The sequence below is a fragment of the Suricata suricatta genome, chromosome 12 (genome assembly GCF_006229205.1).
Source record: "Suricata suricatta isolate VVHF042 chromosome 12, meerkat_22Aug2017_6uvM2_HiC, whole genome shotgun sequence".
NCBI lineage: Eukaryota > Metazoa > Chordata > Mammalia > Carnivora > Herpestidae > Suricata > Suricata suricatta.
The window spans coordinates 15,159,985-15,175,668 of NC_043711.1; the positions used below are offsets into that span (position 1 = coordinate 15,159,985).

General features: G+C 48.5%; 1 protein-coding gene across 4 annotated transcripts in view; it reads left to right on the forward strand.

The window, feature by feature from the left end:
- Nucleotides 1-15,684, forward strand: part of LARS2 (leucyl-tRNA synthetase 2, mitochondrial) — a 152,820-nt gene that overhangs the window by 106,341 nt on the left and 30,795 nt on the right. For all 4 annotated transcript variants that reach the window (XM_029917668.1, XM_029917670.1, XM_029917669.1 and 1 more), the window contains 2 exons: nucleotides 2,589-2,687; nucleotides 6,926-7,063. In XM_029917668.1, the coding sequence (XP_029773528.1) occupies nucleotides 2,589-2,687; nucleotides 6,926-7,063 (237 nt within the window). The remainder of the gene's footprint in view (nucleotides 1-2,588; nucleotides 2,688-6,925; nucleotides 7,064-15,684) is intronic.

A 15,684-nucleotide genomic window follows, 5' to 3' on the forward strand; every position in this document is an offset into this window, starting at 1 on the left:
GAAAGTCACTGAACCTCTCTGAGCTTCGATTTTGTTATCGGAAACTAAACCCCCTCAAAGGGCTGCTCAGGAGACTTTAACCCATGTGAGCCTGCACAGTGACACCTACCCGCCAGTAAATGGAAGCGTGACCCCCGTCCTCCCAGGCCCTCACCCACATGGTTTTCAGATAAGGCTATGGGCAGGGACATCGGGAGCTCTGGTCTCTCTGGGGTAGACACATGGCTCCAGGAGAGGCTGGCACACCCTCTGTGTTGATGCACAGTGACAGGAGGGCTTCCCTGCTGGAGATGTTGGTGGTCTTCAGCACACCAGCTGCGGCAGCCCGGGGCCCTGAGAGTGGGGAGCAGGTTTCGTAGCCCGGCTGTGGCTTCCTGGAGGGCAGAGCCCAGGCCTCGGTATTGGTCAGGGCTCCCTGGATGGTTCTAATGAGCATCCAGGGCTGACAGTCACGGAACCAGCGTGTTTAATCAGGGCGGCACAGTGGTAAGGACCACAGGCGCCAGAGTCCAACAGGTGTGCAGCCCTTACTCTTGGGTGGATAGCTTAACCTCTCCGGACTTCAATTACTCATCTGCAGAATGGGGGGCATGTCTACCTCGTAATCCCCGGGCTTCCTGGGATTAGCTGCGGGAATGCCTGGGAAGCATTTGGCTCATCGCCTACCACCCCGCTAGTGCCGCTGGACCTCATAATGGTAATACCGTTGGCACTACCACCGTCACCCGTCTCTCTCACCCACCAAGTAGCCTGTGCCGCATAACCAGCTTTTAGTGTCGGGAATAAAATATGTTGGTGTCCTCCCGTCCCGCATGACCACGAGAAAGAAAATCAACCTGGCAAGTTGAAGCCAGACATTACTCCTTTGATCACTTGAGTGCTGCATTTTCTTCTTGCACTTAGAGTGTGGGAGAGGAAGGAACTTTTGTCTTGTAATTATTTCTCCCTGTGGTGTCTATGTTCTGGCTGATTGCTTTCCAACTAAAAAGACCTGGCTTTAATTTAGAGATGTGCTGTTGAGCTCAGTGTCTCATAGTAGCCCCGGGCGATAGGAAACAGGATTCCCTCAGGGCTCTGTCCCCTAAACATCTACCCCCAGGGCCCACCGCTGTCCCCAGAGGGAGGCCCCTATGAGTCCCGGAGCCCCTCCACTCAGCCACTTATATTTAATAAGCAGAAGCTTGGCGGGGGCAGGGGGGTATAGAGAGGGGGGTGGCGGCTCTCTCGTTCGGTATTATTTATAAAGCCAGTCTGAAATGCTTCACAGATACAAGATCTAAAGGCAAGCCTTCTTTTACTTTTAAATTAAAAGCAGATTTGTGCCTTGCTTGTGAAATTAGCAGAAGGTTTATCAGATCCTCTTGGGGCTTCTCATGTCCCTCCTCAAAATTTCCAACAGCCCCCAAGGATTCCAATTGCCAAAAGGGCAGCATTTCAAAGGGCGGCTGGTCCTAAATCGTCCTCAAAAGGCAGAGCCAGGAGTCAGAACCGTGTTTTCCATCGGGGCCTTCTCACGGCCCCGAAGGGCCCCTGTTCGCAGCTGGTAATAACTGGCATGACCCACCCCCTGCTGATCCAGGCCTGGAGGAGTCGGCGGGGGCGGGGGCAGGGGGCTGAGCCCCTCCTGCGCTAGGCTTGACTAAGGGCACCCCTCTCTGGGGTTCCTGCAAGTTGTGGGTCTTTTGCCCCTGGTTTGTGTGGTCCTGTGAGCCCATCACACCGGGCACGGGCTTCAGAACCGGTCCAGCGGGGGGGCCCTTCTGGAATGTTAGTCCTCCCCAGGCATCCCCATCCCAAAGATCGCTTTGTCTTTTCAGCCTGTCACACACCAAGGATCTCACTTCATTTGCTTTCTTGAACAGTAGGGCTGTCTTCACCCTTCTGTATCCCATCTTTCGGCGGGAGGCATATTGGAAGGGAGCTTCTGATTTGTGGTATTTGCCAATTTCTATAGTGTACATACTTCTACCAAGGGCTGGGCTCAGGCTGCTGTCTTGACATTACTTGTCACCGAGTCGGGAAGAGGTGCGAACAGTTGATTCTCTCACAACCTGCTCTGACAGGTGGCACAGCACACCACTGCGTTTGGGCCTCCAAGGTGACCCAAGGTTTCGTTTTCTGCACCCCTTGCCCAAGTAGAGATAGAGAAGACCAGGTTATTTCTTCAGCACATCTACATTTGGTTTTCAACTTCTCTTCATAAATCGATTTCCTTTGTAAGTGTCATAAACTAGGCATTGGCCGAAGGCAATCTTGACATGCCTAAAATAGCAGTTAATGTGCAAAAGAGACACTCTTGCTTTATCCTCTTGGGCTCTTAGATTTTCTAGCAGGTAAAATTCAGATAAGTGGAGAATAAGGCTTTGACTTGGTGAAGATTTAAATTTGTATTTGTAAATTTCTTTAAAACATCATGTACCGAACAATACAAAAGGAGCATATTCTCTGAGTTGCCGATCCATGATGAGGCATTGTTCTTGTGACATTCTAAATTGATACTCAATTGTCATAGCTTTCTCAAAAGCTCGTGGGAAAACTGCATTAAAATTTAAAAAGAAACCAACTGATGAACTTCCTTTATTTCTTAGGTGCAGGGGAGCCGCCAAGAGAGAGACGGACACAATGGATACCTTTGTTGATTCTGCTTGGTACTACTTCAGATACACTGACCCACAGAATGCTCACAGGTAAAGCCTTCCTGAATCCTTTGAGCATGTGTCAGTTTGGGTCCTCCAAGAAGCAGACACCAAGATAGAATTATATGTACGAGAGATTTACTGGGGGCAGTGCCTGAAGGATTGGGGGGAAGGGAGCAGGAGCCGGTGGGGAGAGCCCTATGGACCACCATGCAGGTCCCATGCCCGAGAAAGGGGTGGGAGGAAGGGTGGAGGGTTGGATCAGAAGAGTCTCAGACCACAGTGCAGCTCTGAGAAAGTCTTATCCAGGCTACCAGAAAGCCTTGAGCAAAGGTTACCCAATAGAAAGTCCCAAGTCCGTCAGTGAGAAATAAGCCCACTGACCCAATCAAAGGAGGGACTTGGAGACTCGGAGGACCATGAAGGAGGCTTTAATCAGCATTCAGCGTTCTTGCAAGACTGGGTGTCTGATGGACTAGCACTGTTCGGGCAGTAACAGCAGATGATTTAGCTCCCAGCCTGCAAGTCCCTCCCCTGATTCCTCATTGGCTGAGTACTACAGAGGTTTCAGCCTTACCAGGAGGCAAGTCCCTCCCCTGAGGCCTCATTGGCTGAGTACTACACAGGTTCCAGCCTTACCGGGAGACAAGTCCCTCCCCTGAAGCCTCATTGGCTGAGTACTACAGAGATTACAGCCATACCGGGAGGAGGCCTATGCCCATGTAAGGCAAAAAATAGTCTAATTGGAACAAATGTACTTTCTTTGAGGTGACACAGGGAATTTTAGTCCCTCTTTTGTTCTTTAGCATGCCCACTGCAAAGCCCATAAAAATAAACCTGTGAAACAGAGAGGGGATGAAGTGAAGTGTCCCAGGGTTTGGACTCCATTATGGGGTGAGGGAGGGGCTGATATATACTTGCAGTAGGTTGTAAACCTACTGTTAACTAGACAGCACAGATTGTATTTGGGATTTCTGGAAACGAATTCTCGCCCTTACTTATCACATCCCCTCCCTCTGGGAGAGCAAGGGCTGCAGGGATACCGGGTGGTCCCAAAGGCACAACAGCTGGAGGCCACTGGTCAGCCATGCACGTTGATGCCGGCTCTCATTAGGGAGTGTGTGGGATTATTAAATTAGATCCGCTGCAGCCAAGCAAATCCCAAGTACAAGAAAAATTAAAAAACAGACAAAGGAAGAAAATTCTGTCCTAATACCCTTCTTGGCCCTGTGATGAACTGCATTTATAGGATTATTAAAATGTAATGTTGTTTAACCGGGAATAATGATGGGAAAGAAGGAAGCAGGGGGTGTGAGAGAGCTAGGAAGCGTCGCCTCTGGTCACATGCACTCGGCAATTTCTAAAATTGATAAAGGAGCCAAGAGTAGAATTGCCAGAAGAATCAGCTACCAGAACTTGGGGTGGCGAAGGGGAGGCAGGGGGCGGGTGGTGCTCATGAGGTCAGGGGGCCAGTGTTGAAATTGCACACCTCTCAGGCTCTCGGAGTTTTCAGCCATGTGCGTGTTTCTTAGACAAAGAGAAGTCAATGAATAAGGGAAAGAGAGATGGAGGGAGAGAGGGTAGAGAGAATGTGCAAAAGAAGGCTATCACAGAGCACAGGGCATGGCTGCTCTCGTCCGAGGAGAACTGCTGCTCTCAAGCCTTGGCGTCCACGTATCAGAATGCCCCCCCCCTTTCCTTCAGTGGGTGTCAGAGAATACATTTCCAGTGAGACGGGTGCTCCAGCCCTGCCCCTGCCCGAGCCCCGCCCTGCAGGGTGGGGAGTCTGTCATTTGAGTTCAGGCCACCCAGGAACCAGTGGACCCTGAGTAAACCGTAGTCAGCAAAGCCAGGAGGCCCCGGGGGCTGCCGTGGCTGGGAGGAGGGGCCCCTTTTCTGGCTCTTTCTTCTAGAAGGAGCTGTTGGTGCGTTCCATCCAGTAACAGCTGCTTAGAATGCCAGGGCCAGGGGCGCCTGGGTGGCTCAGTTCGTTAAGTGCCCAATATCGACTCAGGTCATGATCTCACGGTTTCTAAGTTTGAGCCCCAGGGCAGGCTCTGTGCCGACAGCTCAGAGCCTGGAGCCTGCTTTGGATTCTGTGTCTCCCTCTCCCTCTGCCCCTCCCCTGCTTGTGCTCTGTCTCTCTGTCTCTCAAAAGTAAATAAACATTTAAAAAATCATAATAAAAAAGAATGCCAGGGCCATCAGGCTCTACCTCTCAGAGTGCTTCAAAGGAAAACCTTACAGATGATGGAAGCTCTCCGTCAATGCCGGACCCTTGGGTGGCGAGAGATGCATCTGAGGCCATCACAGCCCCCGGTCTGGGAGTACCCTTTAGCATATCATTCGCCTCATAAAATGAAGCTGCGAGTTTTAGCAGCGGCCTGAGTGCTTGCTGCGTGGCTTCCAGGGTAAATGGTGGGGCAAGAGCCACCTCCGACCCCACACTCGCGTTCAAGAGTCCCGCCCTTGACTTCCCTTTCTCTTCTGGTATGTGGATTGGCAGCCGGATCTTCCTGAGGAGCCATTTTTCACAAAGAATGAAAATTGCTTGAGTTTGACCAGAACTCTGGCACAGTGACCGGAGAAACCCAGGCTGCAGTAAGATGCCAATACGGGCGGTGGGCCCGATTTACCCGCTGCGCCGCGGGCTCTGGCCTGCGGTCTGAGCCAAACCCGTGCTGGGGGGAAACGTTGCTCTGAGGTGTAGGGAAGAGAATTCACACGTGTTGGAAACCGTGGAGCACAGATTCTCGGAGGGCAGAGGTTTACTTCATTGGATGAGCTCAAGGAAGCACATTACCTTGGGATTAAAAGCCCTCAGCCAGGAGTACCTGGGGGGCTCAGTCAGTTAAGCGTCCTACTTTGGCTCAGGTCATGATCTGACAGCTCGTGGGTTCGAGCCCCGTGTCAATTCTGTGTCTTGGAGTCTTGCTTCTGATTCTGTGGCTCTCTCAAGCTCTCTCTGCCCCTCCCCCACTCCAACTCTGTCTCTCTCAAAGATAATAAACCTTAAAAAAAAGGTCCTCAACCAGCTCTGCTCCCCTTTCCACAACACACGCGCGTGCACACACACACACTCTGCATGCTCACAGACTCCCCGCTCCTCCCTCCAGGGTCCCAGCCAGAAAATAAAGGGAAGTGGTATTTTCTTTACTCCCCAGCATCCATTAGGACCAGGGAGTGTGAGGAGGCCCTTCTCGTAGGGTCTCTATTACCCATAGCATCTGTTAGTGAGAGGGAGATGTTGGGGCGATTTTGTGATGTTACCCTAAATATACTCCTTGCACGCAGAAGACCGTATATGGGCTCTCGCTGACTATCTTGTGTTTTAAGGCGGCTTTTAAAAATGAGATTGAATTCCTGTTTTAAAATGTACTTGGAGTGTCTGCCTGTTAATCTCCTTTGTAGATGCTATATTGCCCCCTGGTGGTAAGAACTCACAAATCCCAATTGCCTTATTGGAATACAAATTAAAATATAAATCTACAAGTGCAAATATGCATTTTACAGAAATACCTTTTCCACGGAATTACCTTAAAAATTTTTTTTAAACATTTATTTAATTTTGAGAGACAAAGACAGAGCATGAGCGGGGAAGGGGCAGAGAGAGAGAGAGGGAAACACAGAATCTGAAGCAGGCTCCAGGCTCTGAGCTGTCAGCACAGAGCCTGACACAGGGCTTGAACTCACAAACCACAAGATCATGATCTGAGCCGAAGCTGGATGCTTAACCAACTGAGCCACCCAGGTGCCCCCAGAAATACCTTTTTTTTTTTTTTTTTTTTTTTTTTGCTGCTATGGTTCCCTCCTGTCTTCATTTTATATGAAAATCGGCATTTTTTAAATTGTCAGCAGCAGCTTCTGAAACAGTCTTTATACATTTAACACCGATCTGACTTTTCTTTCCTTTAGTATATAAGTTCTTCTCTTACTATATTTTTAAAAGAAAACAAGGTACACCTGGGTGGCTCAGCCGGTTAAGCCTCCGACTTCGGCTGAGGTCAGATCTCACGTTCGTGGGTTCGAGCCTGGCGTCAGGCTCTGTGCTGACAGCTAGCTCAGAGCCTGGAGCCTGGAGCCTGCTTCCAGTTCTGTGTCTCCTTCTCTCTCTGCCCCTCCCCCTCTCATGCTCTGTATCAAAAATAAATAAAACATTAAAAAAAAAAGAAAACTAGCCTTTCTCTGACACCTGTTTTGGGGCACGTGCAAACTACAAGGGTTCTGCCTGATGCAGGTCATCGTGGCAGGGTGGGTTTTTAAAAAACGACCGTTTCTCTTTCTCCCAGCCCTTTCAGCGCCGCGCTGGCAGATTACTGGATGCCCGTGGACTTGTACATCGGCGGGAAGGAGCACGCTGTCATGCACTTGTTCTACGCGAGATTCTTCAGCCATTTCTGCCACGATCAGAAAATGGTCACACACAGGTGAGCATTTATCTACTTTGCAAAAGAATTCGGTTCCGCCATGGACAGCCCCAGGCAGGTCCGGGTTCTTCCGGAGCGAGGGGAATGTGTTCTTCAGAGGTCACCGGCAGCCTCAGCCGCTCCAAGTGCCATTTCTGTCGCCTCCCCTCACTTCTAGCGTGTGATGTTGCACACTCGCAAGGAATCTTGCCCTCAGCTCCTGTCTGTTTCGCTGAGTTAGGTAACTGAGACTCTTACTTGAGAGGCAGAGAGAAGCGGTTCATAACGTGTGGCTTTTAACAGCGTCTCATTTGAGGTGGTGTTTATCATCTGGCCACACTCTGTGTAAGCGCTTCGTCTAAGCCTGACTGAATCCTGCCTTGATAGATCGCTCTGACGAAAGCAGATCATGGATTAAGGCTGGGGAATCACATTGTAAATCCGTAGATACATTTTTTTTCCTGTTGGACTATAACCTATTCCCCATTATGGTCAGCAAACTGTGTGTGTGCTTTTTCCCCCCATGAAATACATCATATATGTGTGTGTGTGATATTGTGTGTACAGATGGTATACATATGTATATATTGTATAATGTCTATACAATTCAAAGAATAAAGTGGGGGCGCCTGGGTGGCTCAGTCGATTGGGTGTCTGACTTCAGCTCGGGTCATGATCTCACAGTTCGTGGGTGTGAGCTCAGCATCGGGCTGTGTGCTGACAGCTCAGAGCCTGGAGCCTGCTTCTAATTCTGTGTCTCCCTCTCTCTCTGCCCCTCCCCTGCTCGTACTCTGTCTCTCAAAAATAAATTAATGTTAAAAAATAATAAAGTGAACATCCTTGCACCCCCTTCTCAGTTTGAGAAATAGAGTCCTCCAGTCCCTTAGAGCACCCGAGTCCCCTACCCAGTCTTACCGTCTCTCTATCCACTGCCCCTCCCCCAGCCAACCCCTATCCTGACGCTCGCATTATTCATTTTCTTGTTTATGAATATATCACCTCTGTCTGTAGTTTTGAATCAGTGTGTATTGTATGGTTTTCTTGTGTGTGAGCTTTTATACTTAGAACCATATTTCGTGTATTCCCTCTTGCTTTTCTCGCTCAGCATTTTTGGGGCCGTGTCCACGCTGGTGCACAGAGGTACGTTGTGGTCCTATTTCCCTGCTGTGCGGTATTGCGTCACGCGGCTGGGATTTCAGGCGCAGAACGCAGTCCATGCGTCCGTACCCCCAGTGGTGGTTGTCGGAGCGCTTTGTGCCATGATGAGCCCGACGGCGAGCGTTCTGGTACGTGTTTGCTGGCATCCGCGTGTCAGCATGCGTGGGGTGCACCTAAGGGCGGGGCTCCCGCACTGCGGGGCACACACGTGTTCGACCTCACCGCGCAACTCCCGGCTTGTGTTCAGACCGCTGACACGAACGTGTGCCCGCGCCAGCCAGCGGAGGTGAGGTCCCCATCACCACACGTCTCCATCACGTCGGCGTTGGTCATGTAATCAGTGTGTGGCTTACGGTCGAAATTGAAAGACCCTGCTCACTTAAGGAAGCGTAGCAGCTTAGGGGCCAGTGGGTTTGCTCTTCCGGTCAGTCCCTGTCTGTGTCCTTTATGCGTTGCTGGGTTGTCTATTGTTGATTGTAGGAAGTTTGAAAATATTCTGGATGCTGATCCTTTTCTAGCTACATGTATTGCAAGTATTTTTCCCGGTTCTCGGTTTCTCTAAATTTTTTATGGGGTCTTTTGAAGAGCAGAAACTCTGAACTTAATGCAGTAAATTTTAATAATTTCCCCCTTTATGGCTGTTGCTTTTAGTGCCTCGGTACCCTCAGTGGACCAGTCCTTGTGGATCTTTCATCTCCTCTCCATCAATGTCACGTTTCCGTGTATATACACAAGGGCCTGTTTATAGGATCTTTATTCTGTCTGTTGGTCTGTTTGCTTTGTGCTATGCTAGTTATTTATTGGCTTTTTTAATTTTAATTTTACAAGTCTTACTATCTGGTAAAGGTAGTCCTACTTTGTTCTTTTTCTTTAGGAATAGCTCAGCTGTGATAGATCTTTGTCCTTCCCTATGAATTTCAGATGCAGCCTGTCACATTCTACAAAAATATCTCTTAGGAGTTTAATGGAATTGCACTGAATCTAAATACTTACTGATAGCTTTTCTCACTCTTTAAAAAAGATTTTTTTAATGTTTATTTCTGAGAGAGAGGGTAGGGGGAGGGAGGGGTGGAGAGAGAGGGAGACAAGGAATCCAAATCAGGCTCCAGGCTGAGCTGCCAGCAGAGAGCCCGATGCGGGACTTGAACTCATAGGCCGTGAGATCATGATCTGAGCCAAAGTTGTACACTTAATCGACTGAGCCACCCAGACGCCTTCCACTCTTCCTTTTTATGTCTCTGACCTTAACACCTGAAATTATTTCCCCTTTAAAATCTGAGATCTATATTTTAGAATATCTTTCATGCTCTTTAGTGAAGGACCATTTATTAGCTCTTATTTGTTATTTCAACTTCATTTCTTAGTTTACCAGTTCAGTGACATCTTTAAAACAATTCTTTTTTGTGTTTGGGTGTGCCTGGGAGGCTCAGTCGGTTAAGTGTCCAACTTCGGCTCAGATCATGATCTCGCAGTTCATGGGTTCAAGCCCCACATCGGGCTCTGTGCTGACAGCTCAGAGCCTGGAGCCTGCTTCGGATTCTGTGTCTCCCTCTCTCTCTGCCCCTCCCTCGCTCACTCTCTGTCTCTGTTTCTCTCTCAAAATAAAATAAAGACATAATAAATAAAATAAAACAATTCTTTTTTATAGCTTGTCTGGCTTTTTCACTTATCACCAGGACAAGAATTTAGGCTTCCTTGTCTGCCACACCGCCAGGAGCATAATTCCTGGGATTTTTTTCAATTGTTGTTGTGTTTGGTTTTTGGGTCTTTAATTGAGCATCCATGACACTGTTTTTAAAAATGTTTATTTATCTGTTTTGAGAGAGAGAGAGCACACTCATGCATGCATGGGAGGGCCAGAGAGAGAGGGAATCCCTAAGCGGGCTCGACGCTACCTCAGTGCGGAGGCAGATGCAGGGCTCGAACTCACAACCCGTGAGATCACAGCCTGCGCTGAAATCAGGAGCTGGACGATTAACTGACTGAGCCACCCAGGCGCCCCCTAGACTATTTTTTAATTACAGAGAAGAAAGGGGGGGGGGGAATCTGATGATCTCCTTGTCCAGATAACCCATGTTAACAACTTAAAACCAGAAAATAATAAAGTAATGTGTGTCTAAGATTAAGATTTTTTTAAAAACCGCACGGAAAGTGAACATTGAAGTCTCACTCCCTATAGGCCACCCTCCACCCCTTTCCCTCAGCCTGTTAACAGTTTCTTTTGATTTCTTCCAGAAAAACATTTCAGGTTATCCCCATGTTTCTGCCGATAGACTAATTTTAAAAACGTTACATAGATTACACACGTGCTGTTTTGCTTTTTCGATTTAATAATATATCCTAGTGATCTTTCGAAGTCAGCGTGTGCCGATCCCCCATCCTTTGCAGTTTACGCACAGAATCCCATCATGTGCATCTACCGTAATTTATGTAACCAGTCACCTATTTTTCCAGTTGCTATTACAAAAGAAAGAAAGAGAGGAAGGAAGGAAGTAGGGAAGGAAGGAAGGAAAAAAGGAGGGAAGGAAGGAAGGAAGGAAGGAAGGAAGGAAGGAAGGGAGAGAGAGTCAAGTGACTCTGTCTGTGTTTTTGGTTGATATATAGGTTTATATCTGTCGATCCAAGTCCCGACACGAGAATGGTGAGTCAAAGGATATGTGTTTTTAAATTTTGATAGATAAAAAATATATTACTTTAAAAGTCTCAGGGGCGCCTGGGTGGCTCAGTCAGTTAAATGTCCAGCTTCGGCTCAGGTCATGATAGCTCAGTCTGTGAGTTCGAGCTCCGCATCGGGCTCTGTGCTGACAGCTCAGAGCCTGGAGCCTGCTTCGGATTCTGTGTCTCCCTCTCTCTCTCTGTCTCTCTGCCCCTCCCCAGCTCATGCTCTGTCTCTCTCTCTCTCAAAAAAAAAAGTAAACATAAATAAACAAACAAATATCTCAAGTAATACAGGCTATAGTCCAGTTTCCATAAAATGAGGCATATTGAAAGCCCCCTCCCTTCACCCGCCCAGACCTGGTCCCTCTCTCTGTGCACTCACACACGTATTAAGAGTCTACTGTACAAAAAGGCGTTTCTGGGGCACCTGGGTGGCTCAGTCTGTTAAGCGTCCGACTTCGGCTCAGGTCATGATCTCACAGTTCGTGGGTTCGAGCCCCGTGTCGGGCTCTGTGCTGACAGCTAGCTCAGAGCCTGGAGCCTGTCTTCAGATTGTAGGTCTCCCTCTCTCTCTGACCCTTCCCTGCTGGTTCTGTCTTTCTCTGTCTAAAATAAATAAAAACATTAAGGGAAAAAAAAAAAAAAGCTTAAAAAAACGCATTTCGTTTAAAAATGAAATTAAATGCTTAAAATGATTTTCTTCCCGTTAGTCCCAGAGCCCTTCACGTGTAAAAGTAAAGTGATCGCATCAGAAGGGCAACAAACACATTGACAGCATTAATCCTCAGTTGAAATGTTTGTGCCTCGAGACTTTTCCCATTCTGCCTGGAATTTCTTCTCTGTGCAAAGTCCCTTACCTCATCAGCTAAAAATTACCCCTGAGGATGGGAATTGTATCCTGTTGCTGTGACAGTCTTGTGGACACTGTACCTTCTCAGTGAGCACTTATTTATATTGAGTTTAAGCCCTTAATAAAGCAGATAAAAGTTTATGCTTTTCAGGGCACCTGGCCGGCTCCCTAGGTAGAGCAGATGACTCTTAATGTCAGGTTCGTGAGTTCAAGTCCCATATTGGGCATGGAGCTTACTTAAAAAAAATGAAAAGAAGTTTATGTTTTTACAAGGAAGTGTTCTCCTTGGGATAGAGAGAAAATGCACCATGAGAAATGCTTCCTTTTTACACAGGTCTCACAATCATATATGATTTCTGGCTCCAGGACCCATTTCTCCAGCTTCTGGAGTTATTTGTAGGAGCAGTGAATGAACCAATAAATGAGTCAATGGCTAACTATTTTAAAATATGAGACAAGGCCTGGCTATTTTTATGACTCATGTACAGTGGTTTTAAAACTCTCTTAGAGGAGGAAAAAAATGTTTGCAGCATTCTGTTGTAATTGTAAAGTATAGTTTGGGGTATGATTTTGTATCGATTGAAATGAATTTCTAACTCAGGACAACCTCCAGACACACCTGGAACTTGTTTTGCCATCAGCTTTAAGAGGCAGCTGTCTGGTGCACATCGAAAACTATCTGTACGGTATTTTGTGTGCATTTAAAAAAATTCTTGGGGGGTACACCTGAGTGGCTCAGTCGGTTAAGTGTCTAACTTCGGCTCAGGTCATGATCTCATTGTTCGTGAGTTCGAGCCCCACATTGGACTCTGTGCTGGCAGACTGTGAGTGGGGGAAAGGCAGAGAGAGAAGGAGACACAGAATCCGAAGCAGGCTCCAGGCTCTGAGCAAGCGTTCAACGCAGAGCCCGACGCAGGGCTTGAACCCACAAACTGTGAGATCATGACCTGAGCCAAAGTTGGACACTTAACCAACTGAGCCACCCAGGCATCCCTAGATGCAATTTAGCTATATCTCTGTCTTTTTTTTTTTTTTAATTTACATCCAAGTTAGCATACAGTGCAACAATGATTTCAGGAGTAAATTCCTTAACGCCCTTACCCATTTAGCCCATCCCCCTTCCCACAACCCCTCCAGTAACCCTCTGTTTGTTCTCTATATTTAAGAATCTCTTATGTTTTGACCCTTTCCCTGTTTTTATATTCTTTTTGCTTCCCTTCCCTTATGTTCATCTGTTTTGTATTTTAAAGTCCTCATATGAGTGAAGTCTTTTATTTGTCTTTCTCTGACTAATTTCGCTTAGCATGATACCCTCTGGTTCCATCCACGTAGCTGCAAATGGCAAGATTTCATTCTTTTTGGGCTATGTCTCTGTCTTTAAATGTACACGTGCAAAAATACACATACGCAGAGCAAGAGAAAAGACTAGAAAAAATTATGACAACATGTTCACACTACTTTTCATCTGGAAGATGAACTTATTGATGATTTTATTACTTTTTAAGGGACTCCTGCTTTCTTTCCAGATTTTTTACAGTGATCATGTACCTTATAATAGAAAAAAATACAACAGTCATTTACAGCCTACATTCAGAAGCAGCTCGATCCTGGGCGGGGGAGGGCATGGGCCGTGGCCGGCATCACCAGGGCAGAAGCCACAGGGGCACGCTGCAGTGAGGGGCGCATCCAGCTCACCCCAAGCTGCCATAAGGAAGCCCATCTCTCCCTTCGTGAGGGACGGCAGTAGACACCGGGAATCCTGTCGTTTTTGTTGTTGCTCTTTATTACGACTCTGGGGAGACACCACCTGCCCCGAAGTGACATTCTCCCTGCGGTTTGCTGTCATCCAAGAACACTGGCTGGCTGACCATGGGGTGTGCCACAGGCTTCAGTCCCCCGAGCTTTACCTGTCTCTCTGGTCACACCGGAAACAGGCTTTGGGGGAAAAAGAAGGGAAGAGAAACTTTGCTTGGGTCTCAGCGCATTAATAAGGGCTCCTTTCGTACTGCTGGATGGTTGCTAAGAAGTAGAAATGGTAGTATTGTTTTAATGTTTACTTATTTTTGAGAGAGAACAGGCAGGGGAGGGGCAGGGAGAGGAAGACAGTGGATCTGAATTGGGCTCCATGCTGATAGCAGAGAGCCTCATGCAGGGGGAGATCATGCATGACCTGAGCCAAAGTCAGGCGCTTAACGGACTAAGCCACCCAGACGCCCCTAGAAATGGTAGTATTTTAGGAATGAGCTTAGTACTCAGACACTGGCCAATTATGTGATACCCATCGCCCTCGGCGCAGGGCAAGGAAGAAGACGAAGTTTGCAAAATTAGTCTGAAAATCTACATTGGAGACTGTTTTTCAGAAATCCAGGGCTTTCTATTTTCTTCTTTGCAGATCTACATAGGAGTCCCTGCCAGGTCAGGGAGTGGGCAGCGGGCTGGCCAGGGGCTCCTGAGTGGGTAAAATGCCATCTGCAGCGGCTAGCTGGGGCCCTGATGTGTCCTGGGATTCTGCTGGTTACATCCTGGCTGGTACCTCCTTTGTATGCAGTGATTGTTTGTTATAAGGGCGCTTAAAATAGCCTATCAATCCATGTTCTGAAATTCCTTACTTATCCTAATAATTACTGACCCTCCTCACCCTGCCCTTCCTCCCTCCTTGGTGGGACAAAGGTGGCTTTCCATGACAGTGGGTATCGTTTGCTGTCATTTCTGAATTAGGCACCACACACTGTCACGGAATGGGGGGCATCACTCCCCCTCGTTCTGCTCGCACATAGCTGTGCTGCAGCAAAAGCAGGCACACCCCTCCTCCAGGCGTGGTATTTTTTAACTTATTTTTTAAATTGTATTATGTATTTATTTAGAGAGCAAGAACGAAAGCAGGGGAGAAGGAGCAGAGGGGGAGGGAGAGAATCTTAAGCAGGCTCCACACTCAGCCCGGAGCCTGTCGTGGGGCTCTATCCAATCCTGGGATCATGACCTGAGCCCAAATCAAGAGTCCGATGCTCAACAGGCGCCCCCTAGGGGTGGTATTAACGGCGTAGCAGCAGGAGAGCTGAGTCAGAGCAAAGGGCCCGGCTTTGCATCGGTGGCAGTGAACCCAGCCAGGGCTCCGCAGGGGAGACCCTGCCTAACACCCACCTCTGATGCTTCCAGGCCAAAGGGGTTTGGGGGAGGTTTGGGGTTTTCACTTCCTCATAAAGCCCTCTGCTGTACGGGTCACTGTGATGAATGAGTAACTCGGTTGCTTAGGCAAGTTCGTCCCCAGTGCCATTCGTCCAGCGAGTGAATGATCAGATGGGGAATATGTTGCCCTGGTTGTGAATCTTAGTCATGAGCGCGGCGATGGTGCGCGCGCTGCCCCTGCAGGACTGGGTGCCAAGCTCCGCGGGGCCCTCGACGGCCCCTGTCCCTCATTCCCGTGCATCTTGTTTCTCCATATCACACTAGTGCCCCCTCCTCACGTGTTGATGGTTATTTCCGAGCATCTCTTGGGCGTCCCGTTGTACTGTAGGTCCTCTGACCGCAGAGTGCCCTGTACCCGGCTTGTGGCTCAATACACATTGAGTGAATAAGCAAATGTGGCTCCTTGTTCCGAGCTACACTACTTGTGGGCGGATGTGACCAGCTCCAGCCGAGAGAGTGAGAACCGGATTCTCTAAGCCCTGGAGAGTACGGGGTGGGGGAGACCACTGGGAATGAGCAAAGTTCCGCGGCTGGGAGGCTCCCCTCCCACCGTGAACTCCAGCCGAAAATGCTCTTGGGACCCTCCCCCACGCTCGTCCCCTTGCTCCCTCCGACCTTCCTGCGAGCTTGAGTGGATGGAGTCTGGATCTGCTCACTGCACCTCTCCTGCAGGAAAGTCAAGGCCGCACCTGGAAGCCAATGCCTGCCCTTTATCTGCCTTCCCCCCCCCCCCCACCTCGGGTTCCCCCTGCCGTCTGCCCCTGCCTCCTGGGGGCCTCGTGTCATGCCT